At 46.0% G+C, this 24,069-nt stretch overlaps 1 protein-coding gene and 1 pseudogene across 1 annotated transcript; both read right to left on the bottom strand.

The window, feature by feature from the left end:
• Positions 1-9,460: 9,460 nt before the first annotated feature.
• On the bottom strand, positions 9,461-10,246 carry LOC112865555 (large ribosomal subunit protein uL30 pseudogene; annotated as a pseudogene).
• A 2,024-nt stretch (positions 10,247-12,270) lies between these two features.
• Positions 12,271-17,610, bottom strand: DBX1 (developing brain homeobox 1). The gene is made up of 4 exons (XM_086679399.1): positions 17,134-17,610; positions 16,377-16,478; positions 14,227-14,429; positions 12,271-13,781 (listed from the first exon to the last, which is right to left on the bottom strand). The coding sequence occupies exons 1-4, from the start codon at positions 17,498-17,500 to the stop codon at positions 13,422-13,424; spliced, it is 1,032 nt and encodes a 343-aa protein (XP_086535525.1). The 5' UTR covers positions 17,501-17,610; the 3' UTR covers positions 12,271-13,421.
• Between the last annotated feature and the right edge of the window lie 6,459 nt (positions 17,611-24,069).

The raw sequence follows: 24,069 nt of genomic DNA, 5'->3' as shown, positions 1-24,069 counted from the left end.
CCTCTCATTTTTCATAAATGAATCCACATATGGTCTGTGGCTGATTTCTTTACTGAACAATACATTCCTCTGACTCCCTCCCCTCCCCCATTTAATCGATTCCTACAACCTGTTGATTCTCCTTTTAGCCCCTGATCTATTTTCACCCTCACTGCACTCGCCTAGTCCAGGCCACCATGATTCCTAACTAATGCCAACTGACTATCCTGCTTCCACTCTTGCCTGAGATAGAACTAGATCAGTCTTCAATCCATTCTTCATCTATGTTCAGGACAGTTTTTTAAAAACACATATCAAATCATGTCAATCCATACTTAAAGCCCTTCTGTACTTTCCTGACCTGCATGAAATGAACCTTAAGCCCCTTAATGGGCCCACCAAGCTCTGAGGGATTCCCTCTTTGCCCACCTCTGACTCCATCTTGGTCCAGGCTAGCCTTCTCTTTGACCACATCCCATCTCTTAGTTCCTTGGAAGCATCTTCCACCTCATCATGCCCTTTGCAGCCTCCATAATAAGTCTGGAACATCCTTTCCACAATACATGTCCCACTGGTCCTTCTGATCGCTCGCTGCTAAAATGGCATCTTTTTAAAAAAAATTTTTTATGTTTATTTTTTTATTTTTGAGAGAGAGAAATAGAGACAGAGCGTGAGCGGGGGAGGAGCAGAGAGACACACACACACACAGACTCCGAGGCAGGCTCCAGGCTCTGAGCTGTCAGCACAGAGCCCGATGCGGGGCTCAAAGCCACAAACCGTGAGATCATGGCCTGAGCTGAAGTCAGACGCTCAACCGACTGAGCCACCCAGGTGCCCCTAAAATGTCATCTTAAAGAGGTTTTCCCAGCTAGCTTTGCCACCTGTTTCCCTGATGGCCCTTAGGATAATCTGTAATTGTCATTGCCTTCACCGACTTGGTTATTCTTTTCCTCTTCCACTGGACTATAAGCTCCCTGAAACCAAGGTCTGTGTTTATTTCAGGTACCCCAGGAACAACCAGAGATCTAGCCATAGAGGAGGCATTCAATAAATATACTTGTCAAATGAAAGATCCCTGACTTACAGTTAAGAAACCTTGGTTTAAGCACCATCTTTACTATTTACAAGCTGTGCCAACTTGGGGAAATCAATCAACCTTTCTGAGCCTGTGTGGAACATGGAAAAAATTAATCCTGCCCTGATTATCAAAGAGGGTTTGCTGCAAAAACCAAAGGAGATGATGTGAGGTAAAAATGTGAAACTCTGAACACATATGAGGGGTAATTTACTATTGGGGCAAGGAGCACTTGGGTGAACTTCGTATGACAGCCTACTTTCTCAAATACTTGTACACAAAATAGGTCTCTGTAAACTAGTCAGTCCAGTGACTTGTCAGTAATTAATTAGTGTTCATTCCTGGTCATCTCCCCTTATAACTACAGCTTCCAAATGGGGAGTTTTCTTGGAATACAAACCTTAGCACTACTTAATCATCAATCCCAGTGGAAAAAAAAAAAAAGTCCTTTTGACTTGAGAATGAGGAGTTTAGTGACAGCTGTTAGTTGGAATGAAACTTTTCCCTAAGAACAATAAAAACTCAGCTCTCTCACCCCTTGATCTGCTTTGCTTAGTTGGTTAGTGATTGCTGGGGTGTGGTATTGACAGAAAAGTTTAGGAAAGTGTAGGGGGTGGCCTGTCCTTTCACGTAGGGATGCCTATGTGGTGTAAATAATCCTCTTTCCATCCCAGTCTACACATGGTCCTAAAACAAGATGTTTGTGCCAAAAGGAATTCCAGGAGGCATTATCCTGGTGGTGGGGGGTGGGGGTGGGGAGTAAGAATGAGTGGGTTAAATAATAGAATCATCAGCCCCACGGAGTTCGGGCAGGGGGTGGAGTGCACACTTTTGTTGCTTTGGATTACCAAAGAATGCATTGAAACTTCGCTTTTCCTCCTCGTAAGCACCGCAGTCGGGCAGTATTTTTGCCGTTTAAACTAGACAGAATGTAGTCACGTTTTCTCCTGATCACATCTATGCAAACAGATTTGGATTCAAAATTTTTTTTTTAATTTTACAAGTTTTACTTGGGGATAATTTTAGGCTTACAGAAAGAGCTACACAAATAGTACAGATGTTGGGTGTTCATCTTCCCCAGTGTTGACATCTTACCTTTCTGTGGTACGCTTGGCACAATGAATAAGCCAATAATGATACATTTTTGTTAACTGAAGCCAATGCTTTATTCTGATTGTCTCAGTTTTTCCCTAATGTCCTTTTTCTGTTCCGGGATCCCATCTGGGATTCCAAAAAAATCTGCATTTAATTAGGTTTGGTTTTACACTAGCACCGAAAAGTCTGTTTTCTTTCTTTCTTTCTTTCTTTTAAAATCTTTTTTTAAATGTTTATTTTTGAGAGAGAGACAGACAGACAGAGCATGAGCAGGGGAGGGGCAGAGAGAGAGGGAGACACAGAAGTGGAAGCAGAGAGGGAGCACAGAGCCTGACACGGGCCTTGAACTAATGAACTGTGAGATCAAGAACTGAGCTGAAGTCAGAGGCTTAACCGACTGAGTCATCCAGGCACCCCCTTTTTTGGCGGCCCCCTTTTTTCCTTTTAAAGTTAAGCCATCAACTTAAAATCAGGGAAATGTTTTTCTTTCTGAAGAGTGTAAAGTCAGAGACTTAGGCAGGTCTTTGCCAGGAAAACCATTTCCACAGTTAGTTAATACTGTCTTTCCAAATTCAGATGGTGAGGTTCCAGCTAAAGACACTTTTCAAAGGGTGTAAATATTCACCAAAAGAATCCGGGTTGAGGCTGAAGTTGGTAGTGGGGCAGGGAAGGGGGTGGAGGTTGGGTTCTGTGGCGCCTCTGCCCTTTTCAAAAAGCAAGTGTGCTTGAATCTCTGTCATCTGGATAGCTGGGGGGATAACTCAGCCTCAGTTTCCCATACTGTCACATGCAGATGCTGATAACTCCCAAGCAGGGTTGTAGCAAAGGTTCCATGCAAAGTAAATGAAAGCTTTAGCATTCTACCCGGCCCACCAGGGCTGAGTAGTCATTGTTGTTATTCTTTTATATTAAAGAAAAGGAAAGAGGCATTTTTGGAAACGTTTTGCTCAGCGGTTGCTTGTTTTAACTCATTGCCTCCAAGTAGAAACATCTCCTGATAACATCAATGTCCTCAAACACATTCCAAAAACATTCTGCCCTCTGCTCTCTTTCTTTTAAGTCTTTCTTGAACTGGTCTGGTATATGGTCGTCTCTTCCTACCCCCTGGAAAAAACATACCATCCCTCAAGGCCCTGGTCCCATTTCTCCATGAAGCTTTCCCTGATGCTCTCAGTGCTGGGGAAAGGGGATAATCAGGAAAATGTCTGAGTCTGTTTCCTCATCTGTAAAATGGAATTAAAAAGTCATCATGTAGGGGTGCCTGGGTGGCTCAGTTGGTTAAGCATTCGACTCTTAATTTCAACTCAGGCCATGATCTCACAGTTCGTGAGTTCAAACCCCAAGTCAGGCTAAGCACTGACAAAGCAGAGCTTGCTTGAGATTTTTTTTCTCTCTCTCTTTCTCTCTGCCCCTCCTCTGTTCTCTCTCTCTCTCCCTTTCAAAATAAACAAACTTAAAAAAAAATTCGTAGTGTAGATTAAAGGAAATAATATATATATAATGCCAGTCTGCATCTAGCCTATAAAAATAATAATAAAATAGCTTTTCTTTTAGATAGTAGCCATAAGAATGAAAAGAAGAATAGAAAATCTCTTAAGGACTTAGTAAGGGACAGGCCTTAGCGGTTGATTCCTTGTACGGAGTGGATGAGAGGGGAAGCGATGTCAGGAACAGCACTTGGGTTTTTGAGCAAATTTTTTGAGCAAGGAAGATAAAAGCATTTGTGGAGTTAGGGGCAAGAGTATTTTGTTTTGCTTTCCTTTGTTTGAATGGAGTGTTGCAACTAGAAAACACGGCACTTAGTCCTGGGCATGTGGAATTTAACAAGTTCTTGGGACACTCAAGGCCAAATATCCAAATCCTGTTGATTATCTAGGTCTGGAACTCAAGAGAGAGATCTCTGAGATTGGGACTCATCAGACAGATGTTAGCTGGAACCAGAGAGGAGAGATCACTGACGTCGCTTGTACGGGACGAGGCAGCGACCGTTAAGGATAGAACCTTTGAGGAACATCGACAGTTAAGGCAAATACAGAGGGTGAGGAGACCCAGAATGAGGCTCAGGCAGCTCTGGGGGCTGAGAGACATCTCTCTGGCAGTAACTAGAGGAAAACAGCAGAAAGAGATGTTTTAGGGTGTGTTCCGGGAAAGGGGTAGACTTGATCGCATTTAAATGCTCATAGGAAGGTCCCAGGTGAGAAAGATGGGCTGAATGTGGATGGAGAAGGGGTTACTCCAGGGAAGACAAGAGCTGACAGAGGAGGGGGTGAAATAAGGATGTGTGGAAGGCACACGTGGTTGCAGCTTAGTTTCGTACATGGGGCAGTAGGAACTTGGCCTGCTCGTTTTCTGCCATCTCTCCTCTCGCAAATCTCTTTATGGTTTTAAATAAGTGGTTCTCAAAGTGTGACCTGGGAGACCCCAGGAGTCTCCCCAAGACCCCTCCAGTGGGATTTTCCAGAGGTGGCATGTGTCATGGTGTCTTCTTCTGACAGCTATCAGAATATGTGATTACAGACTCTGTGTTTCTTAGAATTTTCTAAGATAGTAGACTTAGATTGATGCGTGTTTTTAGTGTTTGACTCAGTTTCTTCTCTCAGTACTTCTACTGTGCTCTTACTCTTTTCAGTTATATCTGCTATAATGTCAGTAACCTCATAATCTTCCATTAAATTATTGTTTTGAAATCCCAAGTTTTCCTTGAGTCTACGCCAAAACACAAGAAGTAAGTACACTTTATTGTCTTGTTTAGCAACACATATTTTAAAACTTCTTGAAAATGTTCTGTACTGTAAGATTTCCCCCAAAAGTGCTATTATTGTAGAGTCCTAGATTTTATTGTAAAGTAAAAGAAAATGTGTTTGTCATATGTGTTCTTATATTTAAGGACAAATTGTTGGCTTTTGAAAGGGGTGCTAGAACTCTCCTTTTCTTAACCCATGGCACGGTCTTAACTGCACGGTCTACTTCCAAAGATACCAAAACAGATGACAGTAACACATCAGGGATCTCTGACTGCAGAAGGGAGGAATACACCCACTCCAAAAAAAAATGGATGTAACTGTAAATAAGAAAGAAAATATGTTGGGGCACCTGGGTGGCTCAGTCATTTAAGCGTCCAACTTTGGCTCAGATCATGATCTCACTGCTTGTGAGTCTGAGCCCCACGTTGGACTCTGCTGACAGTTCAGAGCCCAGGGCCTGGTTTGCATTCTGTGTGTGTGTGTGTCTGCCCCTCCCTCGCTCATGCTCTGTCTCTCTCTCTCTCTCTCAAAAGTAAATAAACATTTTTAAAAATTTTTTTAAAGAAAGAAAATGTGTCCAAAGTTATCTTTCCCATCAGCTTCAAGGATGTCAGTAACTTACCTTTATTGTCTTACACAACAGACAATTTTTGGATAGTATCATTGTTCTAATGAAATTGCGCTATCCTTTCGAAACCAACTGTTTTTTTTAAACAATTTTTTTTAACATTTATTTATTTTTGAGACAGAGAGAGACAGAGCATGAACGGGGGAGGGCCAGAGAGAGAGGGAGACACAGAATCTGAAGCAGGCTCCAGGCTCTGAGCTGTCAGCACAGAGCCCGACACGGGGCTCGAACTCACAAACTGCGAGATCATGACCTGAGCCGAAGTCGGACGCTTAACCGACTGAGCCACCCAGATGCCCCTCGAAACCAGCTGTTGAAGTTTAAAGAAAGGAATTGAATTTTTAAGACCTGGATGTGAGACAGTCTTTAAGAACCAGAAATTGTTACAACCTTTCAGACTAGAGATGAAAAGGCCACTAAAGCATCTTATAGAGTAAGTTGGCATATTGCATTATCTAAGGAAGAATACTCAATAGATGACAGTAGAGACTAATTAAGTAATAGAGACTAATTAAACCCTGTACACTTGGCATTGCTGGATGAAAAGTCAGTAAGAGAAATCACAACAGTGCCACTTTCCAATAAGAGGGTAACTTGTCAAGGACCGAGTTAACAAATCATCTGCAAAATGGTGATTTGCTTAGAAAATGGACAAATCTACAGAAGCGCCTGGACTTCCTTTTCTGCTTGTGTTTGCTTAGTATTCGCAACATCTAATCATCAAAGAAGTTACATGCATTCTTGACAACAAGCGCAAGGGTGGCTGAAATATTCAAAGTGTCGAATGCCTTTTTGAATCTCATGCTCTATCCTGGAACAACTCTATTGACATTTTTATTGGTAGTGCAAAAGCAACCGCCAGTAAGACTGCTGGCACGATAGCACAAATCAAAGAAATGCTGCAAGTGACTAGTGGTCACTGCATTCTCTACTGTCTCATCTTACAGACAGCCAGCTTCCCCTAAGGATGTGCCTGATGGCAGGAGATGGGTGGGGGGTGGGCTAAATGGGTGATGGGAATTAAGGAGGACACTTGTGATGAGCACTGGGTATTGTATGTAAGTGATGAATCATCAAATTCTACCTGAAACCAATTTTACTATAAGAGTTAACTAAAGAGAATTTAAATAAAAACTTGAAGAAGAGAAAAAAAAAAAAGGATGTGCCTGATGGGCCAGTAACAATTATTGTCATTAAATTTCAACACTTAAGGATAGAGTATATAATCTTTTTTTTTAAGTATGTTTATTTTGAGACAGAGAGAGCGTGAGCAGAGGAGGGGCAGAGAGAGACGGTGACAGAGGATCCAAATTTGTTCCTCACTGACAGCAGAGAGCCTTATGGGGGCTTGAACTCCCTAATGGTGAGATCACAGCGTGAGCTGGAGTCGGTCACTCAACCAACTGAGCCACCCAGGTGCCCCTAAAGCATACGATTTTTGGATAGTATGCACGATGAAATGAGAAGTGTGAATAAAGCACTTCTGCTACGCACTGAAGTGTGATTTTTTTTTTCAAAGACGAGAACTTGTGCAGCTGTTTGAACTAACGCATTTTTTGCGGTACTTCATCTTCACTTGAAAGAATGACTGACAGTAGTGTCTCATAAACATTCTCTCAAAAGCGAATGAAGTGAGACTTTTGTTTGAAAAACAAAAAAGAACTTGTCTCAATAATAAAAACTGAGATTTCAAATACAAATGTAAAGTTTGGAAATCTTGTATCTACCACCATGAACTTCACAGTTTCTCAGTACTTAAAGACTTTTATGATGAGATGGGTGGTGATATGAACAAATGTGTTATTTGATAATACAGGAAAGTGTCAACATTTAGCATAGCGGCATGACTCAGTGAACCAATATTTTCCAAATGACCGATGCATGATGTTACAAAACCATGCATGGGTAAAATATCCATTCAACATGCAAGATAGACCAATAGATGACAGAGTATCAGAGTTGGAAAGTTCATTGATAGGATTTTAGATTCCAAATTGTGACTACCCTTTAAAAAAAAAAACCTACCACTTGTCAAGTTTTGCCATTGTATCAAAGAATAGCCACAATTATCTAAGAAACTGTACAAATACGCCTCCCTTTCTAATTACATATCTGTGTGAAGACAAATTTTCTTCATATCATGATAGAGTGAAGAAATAATTAAGAGAGGGAGCCTGGGTAGCTCAGTTGGCTAAGCGTCCAACTTCAGCTCAGGTCATGATCTCACAGTTCACGAGTTCGAGCCCCCCCTTGGGCTCTGGTCTGACAGCTCAGAGCCTGGAGCCTGCTTCGGATTCTATGTCTCCCTCTCTCTCTGCCTCTCTCCTGCTTGCACTCTCTCTCAAAACTAAGTAAACATTTTTAAAATTTTTTTAAAAAAAGAAATAGATAAGAGAATCCAGTTGTCTTCTCTTAAGCCAACCATGAAAGAGATTTGCAAAAATGTAAAAACAATACTCCCTTATTTTTTTGTTTTATAATACGTATTTATTTTTCAAAAATATGGTATTTATATTGATATTTGATGAAATTGTTTTAACAGGAAGTGATGAATAAATATTTTATTTTCCTCAGTCTCAATCTCTTCTACCAAAAATGTAGATAGATAAAGCTCATGGTTACAAAAAATCTTTTAGATATTCAATGGTTTTTAAAAGCATCGGGGCGCCTGGGAGGCTCAGTTGGTTAAGCGGCCGACTTCGGCTCAGGTCATGATCTCGCAGTCTGTGAGTTCGAGCCCCGCGTCGGGCTCTGTGCTGACAGCTCAGAGCCTGGAGCCTGTGTCGGATTCTGTGTCTCCCTCTCTCTGGCCCTCCCCCATTTATGCTCTGTCTCTCTCTGTCTCAAAAAATAAATAAATGTTAAAAAATAAAAATAAAAAAAAATAAAACCATAAAAGAGTTTTAACATCAGTTTGAGTATCACTGATTTAGGCCACAGAGAGGCAGGCTGGTGATATAGTAGGAGATTTAGGAGCATAATAAAGGTTTTAAATAACCATTGATTTTTTTTCCCAGTAACTTCAGAATATTAAAATGCATAAAGCTCTAATAGAGAGTTCTTACTGGTTGGAGTTTGGTTAGGTGGAGTTTTACCCGTTTAGTCAAGGGAGCAGGATGGTGTCATAGAGTTAAATGAAACTGAGTTTGAATTCTGGCTGAGGTACCCATGGGAAATCACTCAAACTCCCAGCCTCAGTTTTTGCATCTATATATGGGGATAATAGTATCCACCTTAGATGACATACCACAAGGATAAAACTCATGTGAGTATCAAGTCGTTGCTACTTAAAGTGTGTTCTGTAAACCAACAGGGGTTAGCCATGTTGCACACCCAGAGCTCTGAATCCTGATCTACATTTCGATGAGATCTCCACTCAGCAGAATGCACCCAGTGGAATGCCTGCCTGCCACACATTTTAGTATTTTTTTTTTCCTTCAGCGGGGAGATACAACTATTTCAGTCTTTTGGATTAAGCTAATTGGCTTGACTTTGAGAAACACATTTGACCAGTTTATTTAGTCTCATTGTCTTAATTATTGACCTAAGTTATCCTTCAACTCATTTGAAAGATTTATAACTTCCAGACTTATGGTCTAGGCTCTTGAGTGTCTCACCTTGTAATTTATTTATTCGCTCAACAGAACTCAAACACTCAGTATGTGTCAGGGGCTATGCATGTCACCAGGGAAACAGTGTGCAAAACGGGCATGGTCCTCGTCCTTTGGTTCAGCTAAAAGAGACACTAAAAAGCCAAAACATGGCATTTGTAGTTCTGAAGATGTAGACCTTTGTGATTATAAGGGAGTAGCATACACATTTTAAAAAGCTTAGGGTGGTTTTTCTTTCCTTTTCTGAGTTTTCTTAACTTCTCTCTTTTTCTCTCTCTTTCTTTTTCTCTCTCGTTTCCCTTTTCTTCTTTTCTTTTTTTTTTTCGAATTTGAACATAGTCCTTTATTAACTGACCAGATTACAAAAATAATCATGGTGGATACTTTAGTTCATCCTTCTAAGAAGCCTATTGATCTGATTTTCTCTGTTGCCAGCATCCACAAAATGGGTAGTCTTTTTCTTCATTGCTTCTTGTGGAGAAGATAATTTGAAGGGCCGTAGGAAGTTGTTTGCTTCTTTGAAACATTCTCCAACAGTATAGATCTCAAGAATCAGATCCTCCATGCGGATGATGCCATATTTACCAGGAGATAGAGCGATCAATGTGCTCTCTGTCAGGGCAATTCGCTTCTTGTTGATTTTTCTCTAACCACGCTTGTAGATCATTTCATTCACTGACTTCTGGTTTGGGTACCCCCATGCTATAGATGGTTCCACAGTCCTCAGCAAGTTATCTGAAGCCTTGTTGAGCTTTCCAAAGGTGCCGTTGAATATCTGACAAAGGCAAAGGAGCTGCAACACCTTTCAAACCTTTGGGCTCACACTATTGATACCTCTGATCTTGATGACAGAAGTCAATTTGGGTTCCTCAGGTTTGTAGAAGTTGCCAGCTTTTCTGGCAACAGAATCTCATTTTTGTCCATCTGCCTATATTCCTTGTGGTAATGCTTAGCTTTTTCATAGATAAGCTTCCTCCTTGCCTTTCGAAGCATCTTTTGGGCAAACTTCTTTCTCAGATGGTTGATTTTCAACTCTGCAAAATTCCTTTGCTATTTTTAAAGGGTTTCTGCCACAGCAGGAACCTTCTTTTTCTTCTCTTCTGCACCTTCCATGAGTCCATCTGGAAAAGAGGAAATTCTGTCTCTTCTTACGTAAACCCTACTGCCAACATGGGGCTTGAACTCACGACCTGGAAATCAAGAGTTGCATGCTCTACTGACTGGGCTAGCCAGGTGCCCCATTAACTTTTCCTAATATAGAAAAACTTTACACCATATATTGCTTCTTACATTATATTATGCAATGCATTCACATTGTGTTATGATAATATTGCTTACCATGAATTTTTTCATTTGGTCATAATTTTGACCATTACTGGACTTTTAGTTCTTCTAACATGTGAATTATTTTTCCAGTTTATTTAAATTTTTTTAAATGTTTTAATTGAAATTAAAAATCACACATTTTCCATCTTAATCATTTTTAAATTGCATTTCAGTAATGTTAGCCGTATTCACATCATTGCACAACAAATCTCTAGAACGTTTTCATCTTGTAAAACTGAAAGTCTGTACCCGTTGAACAACTGTTTCCCCAACTGACCCCAACCCTTGGCAACCACAATTCTACTCTCCGTTTCTGAGTTTGAATGTGTTGGATACCTCATATAGGTGGAATCGTATAGTCCTTGTCTTTTTTTTTTACCAGCTTATTTCACTTAGCATAATGTCCTCATGGTTCATTCATGTTTGGCATGTGACAAGATTTCTTTCCTTAAGCTGAATAATAATCCGTTGTGTGTATATACCACATTTTCTTTATTTATTCATCCATTGGTGGACATTTTGCAGAAGCTATTGTGAATGATGTGAATGATGAGATGTGAATATCTCTTGGCTATTGTGAACAATGCCACTTTGGGGTGCCCCCAAAGTACTTTGAATGTAGACACTAATCTACCCCCATGCCTGAAAATAGTTCTTGACTGTAAGTAAGAACTGTGGGCTTGAGCTAGCAGGGAGGGTAAAGTGGGCCACTCTGGTCAGGATCCCATCTATGGATATCCAGGCAACAGTGGAGGGAAGGAGAAAAAATAGCCTGAATCACTCAGAGCAGAATTTCTTATCTAAAAGGTTATATGCCTACCATGGGCAGAACACCATGCTAGGTGCTTTCATATGTGTTGGGGGGGGGGGGGGAATGTGGAGGGTTTCTTGGATTAAGATAATTATGACAATAAGATTTTTTTTTCAAGTTCTCAGGATCATTTCTAAATAATAATGAAAATAGTGATCACCAGTGTCAGGAACAGGCCCAGCACAGGAAGATATCAGAACCTTACATGGAGAGAGGGCTCGTGTTATTTGGAAAGAGAATTAAACTGAGAATAGAAAAATTCAGATTTCAGATAGGATACAAACTATTGAAATTTAAGTTTAACAATTCCCCCCCCCCCCGACTATTAGAGTATGGGTTAGGATAATTAAGTGTGGGTCTGTGTGGCTGAGGCAGCAAATACCAATCTCTGAAAGCCCACAGAAGCCTTTACCAGGGTTCTACCTGATGTTTTTTGCTCCTACGTTGCTGTTTAAATTGTTTCTGTTGAAAGCTAGTCTTTAAAGAAATTTAGTTTCACTTGTGAGCCCCAGAGTCTGTATCTGGGCCCACAAGTCATGGCTATGGATGACATTCCTGAGAAAATCAGCTTACACACAAAATATAAGACCAATTTTGAGCTTCGCTGTGGAATAGAAATTGTATAAACTTTCAAGAAGGGAAAGTAAAGCCATCGTAAACTTGAACAGCTTAAACTGACTTTCAATGATTTCAGGCCTTAGAGAAGAAGGATTACTGCAGACTCAACTTGTTGGTACCACTTTACTGGAGCTCCTTTCCTCGTAACCATAGCAAATGTGGTTATCGATGGTACAGGGAAGCAGAAAAGGCACTGGCCTGAGAGTCAGAGATGGGTTCTAGTTCCAGCTCGGCCACTAAACAGCTGGATGGCTTTAGACATGTGCCATTCTCTCTCAAATGTCAGCTTCCCTTCCTGAAATCACAGTAGCACTTGGATGAGAAGCTCATCATCCCTTTCAGCTCTGACATTCTGTGAATTAATGATATACTTGACCACTATGTCCATTCTACTTTTTATTTGGCATTTGTTCATTTGATACATATATACATATATAAAAATCTGTACAAGGTAAAAATACAAAATAAGTATTTCTTTATAAGTTATGCAATTAAACAGCTACCTTTTTAAAGTTTAAAAGCCATTGCAGAGAGAGACAGAGAGAAAAGTCTAGTCAATCCTTTATAGTCATTCACAATAACATTGGTATAAAATATCATACAACACATGTGTACAAAATAGTGTACAGTTCATAAAAGCTGTGCAAAGACAGCAAAGTTCTGTAAAAAAAAAAAAATCAAAATCAAAGAGGCTGTGGGTTCTCTCTCTGCTTATGTCATGCCCAGTGCTCGAGTCTTGCAGGTCAGTGTAATCTCCCCAGAAATAATAAAAGGGCACAAGGTAGAGTGCTTGGTGCATATACTATGGATGCAGAAATTAAAAAGAAAAAGCTCTGAAAGACACATACAGAAATAGAGACTGACTCTTCCCTCAATAACTCACTTCTTTGCCCAGAGAGCATTTGGAATACAACAGGAAGGACTCCGTATTTATGTTGTGCCTTAGACCAGAAGGTGTATATGTGTATAAAATTTAAAAAAAAAAAAAGTTTTTTTAAATTCAGATATCTAAGGGAGCTGCTATGGAAAGGGTTACCAGAGTCGACATGGGTAGGAGACCATTCCACCTAAGACAGGGGGGTGGATCTAGGAAGTCAGAGGTCTTAGAGTTATATGCTTGATGTTGTGACTCCTAACTCCGTTTCCTTCTCCATAAAGAGTTTCCTGTCTTACAGAGTTGTGGCTTCTAAAGACCAGCAGGGCCTGGCTCACAGCAAGACCCAGGCTATAGGAGTGAACACTCCACTGTGTTTTAAATAGCTTGCAATAAGCAAGATAGGAGCTCCGGTGGGAAGTTAAGGCTGGGACCAAGACCTAAACTTCACTTACGTGGAGAGAGCTGCCAGGAGGTGTGTGGGGCAAGGAAACGCCATTTTGGGCAATGGAAGGGGCTGCGGCGCCCTCGACCAGGCTGAGGTTCTGCAAAGGGAAGCGGCAGCGTCTGGACAGCGGGGACTAAGCGGACAAGCAGACTGAATCACACCTCTTCAATTTCAAAGTACTTTGAAACAGTACGCAGGGCACGGGAGGGCTTCTAAGACACGGTGATCTCCTCCTCTTCGCCCTCCTCATCGTCCTCGGAGTCGGAGAAGTCCGAAGGCTTGCCGGGGCTGCTGGAGTGAGCCGGTGAGGCAGGCAGCGGCCCTTCCAGCCGCGGGTCCCGCAGGTGCCGAGGGTCGGGGGACGCGTGATAGACCAGGCGGTGGCGGGGGCTGCCCGGGCCGTCGTCTTCCTCCTCGTCATCCCCTGGGCCCTTCTGGCCCACGTCGCTGAGGTCCGGGTGCGGATTGAGTTTCGTGGGAAGGGTCTGCTCTCGGCAGCCCCCGCTAGACAGAAGCTCGCGCTCCTTGGAGTTCCGCCACTTCATGCGTCGGTTCTGGAACCAGATTTTCACCTGGAGCGGGGAGGGGAGAGAGCGGGGGACAAGCAGCGGTTATCGCAGGCGCTCCCCACCAAGGGCGTGGGGGAGGGGCTCCGGCAGGACCGTCGGAGAGGTAAGAGGCTCTGTCCTTCTCCCCCTCCTTGCCCGCTGCCCAGTGAGTTCAGATGGTCAAGGACTCACCCTACCCTCACCCCCTCCTCAGCTTCTCGCTCCTCTAGCCCCATCCTCACGCACCTGACCCGGCTGGGAGCAGGTGGGGGGCAATGAGCCGGGGAGAGAAGCAAGCTGTCCCGAGTGGCCTCAAGGAAGCTGGCTCGTGCGCTCATTCCCTCTCTAGACTTTACTTTCCCCATCCGTAGGAGGGGACCTAACGGGTTTCAGAGGACCCTTCCAATTGCACGATGCGTGGGGGAGGGGTGAAGCGGGGAGGGTGGGGCTTTGGGGAGACCGCCCTCACTTGTGAGTCTTTCAAGCCCAACTTGGCCGCCAGCTTCTTGCGGTCGGGCTTGCTGATGTACTTCTGCTTCTGGAACATCTTCTCCAGCGCCTTGCGCTGCACGTCGGAGAACACGGCTCGTCGCAGCATGCCTCGGCGAGGCTTGCCGCGGGCAGCAAGCGGCCAGGAGAAGGTCCCCGGGATGGGCACGACGCTCGAGGACGCTGTGGAGGGGTGGGGTGGGGGGTTGCGAGTGAGTGGGCGGCGTCCCGCCGCGGCAGTAGCGTCTGCCCCTCCCTCGTGGCCTCCCTCGGTTTTTCTCTCTGATCCCTTCATCTCTTTAAAGCTCTCCTTTTTCTCCCCTTGGAGAATAGGCCAGGAACCTACAAACCTGCGAGACTGAAAGGCGCTTTCCGCCCAAATAACTTTCCCTTTCAACCAGGCAAACCCGGATTAGGTAAAACCACGGAAACACAGAAAACAGCCTCCACAATAGCCTGTTTCGTTTTTCCATTCAACAGTCTCAGGGGAACAGTGTCAAGGGAACAAACCTGCGTATATCGGCTAAAATAGCAACAGAAAAAATTTATAAAAATAAAAATATCCAGCTGAGGCCGCTGGGTTTCCCCCTTATGCTTTTATCACCTTGGTAGCTTTTGCATTCTTTAGATGAAAATGAGGTGCCTTACTTATTTGACAGAAGAAAATCCGCTTTGGATTTTTTTTTTTTTTTTGAAAAATCCAATCAGCATTCATCTTTTTCATATTAATCTTTCTTCCCCTCCCCCACAAAACGTAAAGAATTCGGCCCGAATACATGAAAAGTGGCAGCTAATTAGCACATTGACCGCTCCCCAATGGGTATTGGCATGATAAAAAGGGGGAGAGTTTTCCTTTAAGGGAGGGAAAAAAAAAAAACCAAAAAGAAACAGAGACTCTAATGAAGCGTGAATGGTAATTGTGTAGTAATGAACTAACAGAAAAAGACTGAGGACAAGCAGCGAAAGCCATATATTACTGGGACAAAAGAGATTTACACTTTCAAACTAAACACAACTGCAGGCCAAGACCATTGGGAGAATACTGATGGCAGAGGCTTCTCTTCCCGGAATCATTTTCATTAAATGGACATGAAAAGCTATTTATAAAGCTCGGGTTGTTTTTGTTGGAGCATTGAGATGAGGGAGAAAGGCAGCAAATTCCATTATCAGCAGCAGCATGAATGGTGGGGGGGGGGGCTGTTGGTGAATTCTCTCTCCCCCTTTTAAAAATCAATTGCTTATTTCTTTCTCTGATATTTGGGAGTGTTGTCGTGGTTCTACCCATCCCCCACCAACCGTGCCCAGTCTCCCTTCTCTTTATAGGCTCTCCTCTGTCTCCTGAGTCTTGACCGGTTGCTGAGTTTTCAGCTATACTTTGAGGCACCACTGGGATTCCAGGATGGATAAAAACCTCGTGTAAACTGTCGAAGGTGTTTCTCCTCCAGACTAGGACCCCATTACGGGCTTCCCTCAGACTTATTTTAGAAGTTGAAGGTCTTTAAAAAAGATAAGGCGGTGGGGGGAAGGGTACGAGAAGAGGTTGGGAAATCAGCTTGGAAATAGAAGGTTGGGGTTGTGGGAGGATCTAGTCCCCCTCCCCCTGGGCGACCCCAGGCATCCCACACAAGAGGGCACCCCATGTGGTCTTGTGAAAAGCCCGAAACCCTGAATGAGTCTTAAAGAGAAATTAGCCCCGGCTGGTAGGTGTCTCTCGGCGGCGTGGAGGGGCGAGGGCCGGTCTGTGTGTGGCTGCCCGGAGGAGCTGACCAATTGGTCATGGTGCTGAAACCTTTGTGGCGGAATCGTGGCCAAGTGCACTGACTCTGTGGGAAAACGGCGGCGTGAAGGGATGCCAACAGCTCCTCGCCGGGAAGGGAACCGCCTCAAATTGGGACCATGACAATTCCTGCTAATTTGTAGAGCAGGGAATTGGTGCAAAGTGTCAAGCAGTCACTGCTTGTGCTAAATAGGGCATCAAATTGGCGCGACGGATTCGTGAATGTTGTACGCCTCGCAACCTCTGAACCAGAGCATAACCCCGAGGGGTGGACGGAGAAATATGGCTTTCGGAGCAGGGAGCGACGGGCTGGGCCTGGGACGCCGCCCCCCAGGAAGGGGGATGAGACCTACCTGGGAAATAAGAAGATCTGATGAAAGGCTGGAAGGAGCCTTCAAAGTAGGGAAAGGCGAAGGTCTTGGGAGGGACGCTCTGGAGTAAGGCAGGGGATGTTTCTGGCAGAGAGTAAAGGAGAAAGGAAAAGAGGGAGAGAGACAGAAAGGGAATTTGATTAGGTACTTGATTATTGTACAGAGCATCGAATATATGATATGATTAACCCTTCAGCTGGCTTCAAAGGCATCTTTCTCAATGTTTTGACAAAGTAGAAGAAACCTTTTCCTAACATCATGTCATCTGTGGAATCCTTCCACCACCACCCTCCACCCCCCCCCCCCCACCGCACCCCACCCCCCACGCACCTCAGAGTTGGCTCCCTGTCCCGATTCTCATCCTAGGTACTAACGAGATATGTAGTATTAGGGCGGGTAGGAAAAGAATTGTAGATCCATTATACTAGCTAAGCTAGTAAATATATTGTCTTGGGCTTATAAAAACTGGCTTCCAAAAGTTTGAGGGCAGAAACACAACACGCCTAGGGGCGGGCGCTCTCTCCGACTGCAGGTAATCAAGTTCGTTCTGAGGGTGGGGCGAACCTGGAGGCTTCTCTTCTGGGAATTGGCTGGACCTGAGTCTCACATTGCGCGAGTGGGGTCCCGGGGACCCTGCGTAAGTGTATGTGCGCAGATGTGTGAGTGGGCAAGGAAACAGGAAACCGGGGCAAGAAGGACTCGCACCTGGACCGGCCCTCAGTGTCCTGCGCTCACTTACCGGTTCTGGGAGCAGAGGAGAGGATGGCGTTAACCCCAAACTTCAGAAACGTTGGCTCGCTTGCAGGGGCGGCGGCCGTCTGAGGTGAACCGTCCGGTCGGCTGCCTGGACCCGGGGAGCCCAGGTCCGAGGTCCCGGTGTCTGTGAGAGTCGCGGGGGCCCCCTGCCTAGGGGGCGACATGCTGGCCGTGGGTAAGCTGCGGGGCAGGTAAGCCGGAGGCCGGCTGATGCGGATCAGATCCTCCACCAGAAAGCTCGAGTGGCCGGAAAATGCCGACTGCAGGGACTGGGGCAGCGTTAAGGTGGGCGTGGGACGCAAGAGGCTCGGGTACCCGGCGGGGGGCGCGAGGAGGCCAGGGAACATCATGTTAGGCGCGGGGCGGGCGGAATAACCCTTCTTCCAGTGGCCTGAGGGTAAATGCCTCGCTTCCCGCCCCTCCCGCCCCCGCGATGCCCTCTCTCTTGGGCTTAGCAAACGTCTCCAAGTAATGATCCCACTTGGGCGTCTGCGAGTCCTCCGTGGTCCTCCCGTCGAGGTGATGGTTTTATAGTGGCCCGCCCGTTAAAGCGCTTTGAAAAGTGACAGCTCTGACAATGAAGTTCAACAAAGTTCTCCACTCGAGCTTCATTCGCCGGAGGCTCTGGGCGCTCTGATTGGCGCAGGGGTGCAATTTATGATTGGATTAGTCTTCATAAGCATGGCCCGCACAATGGGCCGGCAACAAAGGCTGGCGCGCATCAATTCTGCATATCGACCGCCTCTTTGCAATACAGTGCGCCCCCAAAGCTCTCGCCGGGAGTTTTTGTTCCGAAGCAACACCCGGGCTAATTAAATGCCTATTTAGAAGTTTCAGATGACATCTTGCCTCATAGAAAAGGAATTATTTAAAGAACGCACTAAATTTATTTGCAGCTCCCCTGCCGAGTCTGGAAAATAAATCAATAAATATTCATAGAAATTCGTCTCCAGGCAATCAGTAAAATAGCCCTCCCCCTTGTGGGGAGGGCAACGGAAGATTTCAAGTCAGTGAACACGAAAATATACTCCCTCTTCAGTCTCTAGCTGTATAGGTTACTCCAGCTGAGGCATAAAGCAGATGTGAGGGGTGGGTAAAATCAGTGTTTGTGGGGTGCTATTCTGACAACACAGGGAGATTTGGAATTAATGCTTTGGGGTTATTGGGTGGAGTCCATAAGGATGGAGGGGGAGGTCTGGATTTGAGTTATTTCGGGTCGGGAAACTAAGAGTTTGAGAGTTGGTAGATACCTGAATAGTAAAATGTGTCTCCTGCAAACTCCCAGAAACTTGGAAAATGATTTCAGCGAGATTTCTTTAGAAGTGTCAGCAAGGAGCACTCCGCAGCTTGCCTGGGGGAGGATCAGAGGGGAGCAACGGGGTCCAGGCTGCTGGATTCCACTTGAGCAGCCTCAGGCCAGGCGACCTGAATGCGAGAAGTGCTATGCCGGCCCTTTTCCCACCTCAAGGAGCCCTCGGAAATTTCATTTGAAACTTATGGCCTGGACTTTTGAAGCCATAGCAGCAAAAGTTGAGATTCCTTGAGAGAGCCCTACCCATTGCCGGGTGCTTAACTTTGGCCAAAGTTTTGCAGCTTCTTAATTAAATGCCTGAAAACAGCCTGGGAAGATCGCAGTTCTCAAGAATGCTGGTCCCACGTCAGGAGACCCTATGCTTAATCGGGGACCTCAAATGAGAGTCTTCCCGGAGACAGTCTCTCTTCACTGGGGGGCTGGGGCTGGGGTAACGCCGAACCTCGATCCCCCCGTTTCTCTGTTCGGCGAGATAACAGATGTGTTAAACGTCCCATTCATTTCTCTGGTGTGGCTGAACCTCCCCAAAGAGAAGTGTGCAGCCCAGCCAGGCCGCCCTGATCCTATTAACCATGAACTAACTGTCACCTTCAGCTGGTTTTCCTTTTTGCTTTTTAACACAAAGCTTTCTCAAAAATCTTATTAACCAGCTTTATTTCTCTCGATGGTTTTGTTCAGGGCGTTTTGTGTTGATGATCTCCATGTCGCTGCTTTAACCATTCAATAAAAGTGCATCTGCGATTTATATCACATTAAACCAGAAACGGAGCCCGCTAAAGCTCTCCCTTGATTCAAATTAAAAAGTTATTTAGGGCCAGGCTCTGAAGCCAAATTATAATGCTTTACGATGACGCAAGTATGGAGTTTCTGAGCCCGAGACTCTTATGGAGGCGTACTGGCCAGGCAGGCTGTCGAAAACCTCTAAGGAAAGGAATGACTTCTAAATAAGTGGGTATTTAAGTATGGGAAATGCATCGCTCCAGTTAATTGGAGACCTCTGGAAACGGACGAGGGACGTGTGTGAAGAACTTCCAAAGTTTCTCTTTTTGAAGTCTTGCAATAAAATAGGGGAGAAAAGTCTAAACTGTTTGAACACCTGCACTTTCATCTTGCCACAAGACGAAGTTTTCCATCGCAGTCAATTTCCCGCTACCCCCGTCCCCAACTGCTTTGTGGAAGCTGGAAGATCGGCTCTGTTTTTTGCATTCTCTCCCTCCAACTCTTCTCATCTCTAATTCTCCATCGCCAACGCGTCCTTCTCTTCCTCCTCCTTCCACCTTCCTCCACTTCTCCCTCCCTCCCTTGTTCCTTTCCTCCCCGCCTGGAGCTGTGGCTTGTTCCAGGGGTGGAGAAGATCGGTAACTACAGGTGTTGAATTACCCATCAGAGAAGCGCTTGCCCAGGTCTTCCGGAAGATCGGAATAGAGCCTCGGTTTGCAGGGGTTTTGGCGAGGAGGAGGGGAGTGCTCAGAACTCAAAGCTAGTCTGGGGCCTTCCTAGTGCCATCCTCTTCCCCAGGCCTCTTCTCCTGCTGGGGCATTTCGCTGGGTGTAGTTTTTAGTTATTATCCTGTAGATTGACACGCTCCATTGGCCCTTTACTATCACGCGCGCGCGGGCGCGCGGGCGCGCGCGTACACATCCCTCCCCCGTTCCCGGGTCATTCTGCCTTACTATAGACTAACTGCTGCTAACTTCGCCGCTTGTAAAAGGGGCCCTGACATTTTTGGAAGGTGGGTCAACCCCTTGCTGAGATCCACGTGGACCTTGCCTCCAGCGGTCCGTCTGCAGAGTCCCCTAAGGAATTCCTAAGGCGCAAAGAGGAAAAGTGAGGGCGGGGGCGAGGGCTGGCCGCCCGTGAAAAGGCAGAATAAATCCTAAGGAAGCAAGAAATCGGACGAAAGGATCTTACTTTAAGTGATCTCCTTGAACGCGTCTTTTCAAAACTCCGCGATAGCCTAAGGGGCTGCGCGGCGCGGCGGCTGCGGCTAAGACCTGTGACTAATGCCGTTTGACCTGAGCCCATGGGGTTTTGTGCGTCCTGCCATTCATTGTAATGTCGTTATCTTCAAGTTTATTTCAAAGAAGTCGCTCACGTCCTCTCTCCCAGAGCTGCGTTGTTTATTTCTCTTTCAAAGGAAAAAGCGCGAGAGGCAAAGAGAGAATCGGAGGCCCTGTCTGCCTTTAAGGTCCTTGCCTGTGCCGCGGGCGCAACTGCTTGCTGCGGGAGGCTGCAGCAAAGCTGGCCGGACTCCTGGGGCCTACAAAGCCAAAGCTGCCAGAGCCTCCCTGGGACCGCAGGGTGGCCTCTCAGAACCCGCTATGGGGAATTTCTTTCCTCCCCGGCAGTGGAGAGCGGGCGGGTCCCAGCCCCACGCGCCAAGCTCTTGCAGTTGTGGGGCCCCTTGCAATATGGGCGGAGCCGGGAGCACCTCGGTAACCGCAGGCCGCAGAGGGAGAAGGGCCTGCAAAGTAGAGTGACTTAAGATTCCCGGCCGTCAGAAAACATAACCTGTTAGGGAAGTTAGGGAAGGTTGGGACCTCAAGGTAGCACTTTGCAAGGGTTTGAACCCCCTGGCCGTGGCTCTCTGGGGCTGGGGCTGCAGACAGTTGGAGCACGCCTCGGAAGTTAGGACGCGGAAAGGCGGCAACGGGGAAAGGGCCCCGCTGCCTGGTTTCTCCGGTCTTGGGGGGAAAAGAGGGAGCTGACTCCCTAGGCAAAGGAGGAGGGCGACGAGGCTCGGGCTGCAAGCGCTTTCCAGCCGTCCCACCCTCTAGGCAAGCCGCTCTATTAAGACACCTCTAAGGGGTTCACCTTCAGAATAGGCCACTAGGAACTACCGGCCTCCCCAGCCCTCTCTGTCGTCTCTCCCCACCCCTCATTCCTTTCACACTCACTCCCCCCCTCTTTTCCTTGAAAATCCTTCTATTGTGCCAATCAAGCAGATGGTTTGCAGGAAATATAGCTTGGCCTCGCTGACCGAAACTAATTTTAACTAGCTTTCCAAGCCTGAAACGTTTGTTTTGCTCTTACAAAATAGCCCCCAAAACAGCTGGCAAGGGTGAATTAAACCCATTAAAGACACATTTATAAGAAATTATATTCACATAGATTGCCTGAACCCCCCTGTGCAGCCTAAGAGGGGAGATGAGCGCATTTAAATGAAAATGTCGCCCAACGCTCCCCTCCTTAACGTAGCCTGAAAGTCTCAAAACATTTTACTAAATAGATTAACTTGACTATTGTCTTGCATCACATTTATCAGCTTCATTAAGTGAATAGCTGAACAAATATATTACGCATGCATGAAAAGCTCTTTTTCGAGGAGCCTCATTGTATCCTCAGCCCTGACAGGTGGTTAACTGTGTGTTGTGTTTTTTTGTGGGTTTTTTGTGCTTTCTTTTTCTTCTTCTTCTTCTTTTTGAACCCGAAGAAAGAGGATCTGTGTAGAGCAACTCGGCGAGCAGTGCCTGCCTGGCGGGAGTTTACTTTAACGCGGGGCTTGGACGCCGAGGCCCAACGATATTAACACGGTGAGGCGTCGGTACAGGCGATCTCGGCCCATTCAAAACGATCAAAATTAAATTTAGATGAGTTGGGCCTTGACTACTTTTTCTCTCCATCACACCACCCCCCCCCCCCTTGTCTGGGAAATCACTTTCGTATTGTTTCTTCTCAAAGCTAATGTTTCTCTCTCTCTCGCCTTAAAAATAAATTGCCTTCGCTTTTCCTTGCTTGACCAGCTCTCCCTCAGACTGCCGAGTTAAATATCCTTTTAACTCACATTTGGATCCATTTCACTTCACTGGGGGTCCTTAGTGACAGCCCTTGTCTCCCGGGCCTCAGTGTCCCTGTGTGTGAAAGGAGGGACTCCCCTAGCGAGCTCTCTATAGGCTCTTCCTTCCAGATCTGACCTTCTAAAGTTTAAAAACGCTCAGCTCTTTGTCGCCCCACCGCGGGCCCCATCAGCTCCCAGCGCCTAGTCCCGTCAGGCCCCTGGAAAGACAGCATTTCCGGGTGCCCAGGGCGCGCCGGGCGTGGAGAGAACGAGCGCCCAGTGCGCTGGGGGCTTCGGGGCAGAGCGGCCAGCCCGGCAGTACTGCGCCGGCGCGGTTCCTGCGCCTCGGGTCTCGTGATCCCCTCGGTGCGGAGAGCAAAGCCCCGGGGCCCCTGGGCCCTCGGGTCCAGCCCCGCGTCCTACCATGCATCGCCCTCTGAGCGCTTTCCTCTTCCGTCTTGGTCCCGCCACGAAGTGTGGCCCGACGCCAGGGGTAAAACAGGTGATTCCCCCCCCCCCTCCCCGCACGCTCCCCTGGTCCTGGCAACGCCTTTCAGCCGCTTTAATTACCCGTAGAGGCCCCACAATGAACCGCTTCCTCACCGCCTCGCCACCTCCCCACCAACCTGTCCCAGCTTCCCTTTTCTCCCCGCCCTTTCCCCTCGCCTCGAGCTGCAACTATTGATTTTCTGTCCCAGAGTCCTTCTGGATAAAGAGGCTTGGATGAAGGTGAAGTTGGCTGACCTGACGGGGCGCTGGGTGGGAAAGGGTATAGGACCTTTCCCTGGGCCTGAAAGGGCCGCGTTTGTCGACGGCTGGAGGGAGAAGAGAGAGTATGGAATCTATTCCGCCTTCTTTCCAGGCCCCAGGACCCCGGGATCCGGAGCAGACGCCTCTTAGCGAGTCTGGTTTTGTGTTGGGGTGGAGCTGCCCTCTAGGGTGCAGGGGGGGATTTCGGTCTAGTGAGTTGGGTGACAGGTCCTGGAGAAATGAACTGGCCCACTCCCCACCGCCCCCACCCCTACACACGAACAGGGGACCCCAGAGGAGACTGGTCTTGTTTCCTTTGAGTGGGTGTGAGAAGTCGGTGTTGTGAGGTTCATACCAATGTTAAAACTACCTCTGGGTTTGTTGTCTTGATATGAAACCCAATCGTGTCCAACACTTAAGAGCCCACAAGGGAAAAAGATGTTTGCCTATGCACTGAGACACTCTTTTCCAAAACAGAATCTTGTTTCACCTTCTCCTTTTTCTTCCTCTGTTTGTTAAACAACAACAAAAACAGATGGTATGTTCTAAAACATAAAGGAAAAGGAGTCATTGTTAGATTTAGGGTCAGTTGGTTGGAGGGGGGAGTGGGGGAAATATCCTTGTCTAAACATCCCAAATTCTTAAGCTCATTTTCTCTGAAATTTAGAGATTGCTTTTTTGGGACAAAGAGGTATTTTTCCAGTGCAGATACCCATGGGAGGATTAGAGGTAAGACTACTAGTTCTTTATAATGTGGTGAAAATTAGCTGTAAGAAATATTTTTTTCCTAACAGGTAGGGAGTCTTGATTTGGTTAGAGGAGGAAGCTATAAGATAGAAAGCCTTAAAAAAAAAAAAAAAGTTTGTTTATTCTAAACCCAACATGTGGCTCGAACTCACAACCCCAAGATCAAGAGTTGCATGCTCTTATGACTGAGCCAGCCAGGTGTCCCTAGAGAGGCTGTTTTAAATCATGAATCCGTATTTCAGAGGTAAGTATTCTGAAGTGTGTGGGCTTCTAAGTTGCTGGAGGTTTGTTGGCAGAGGCTGAGGTGGTTCTAGAGGTAATTTCAGGAAAGA

This window comes from Puma concolor, chromosome D1 (assembly GCF_028749965.1).
Source record: "Puma concolor isolate L17-30 chromosome D1, mPumCon1.1.hap2, whole genome shotgun sequence".
In the NCBI taxonomy this organism is placed as follows: domain Eukaryota; kingdom Metazoa; phylum Chordata; class Mammalia; order Carnivora; family Felidae; genus Puma; species Puma concolor.
The sequence above is the reverse complement of the archived record's forward strand: the minus strand, read 5'-3'. Positions and strand labels throughout refer to the sequence as shown.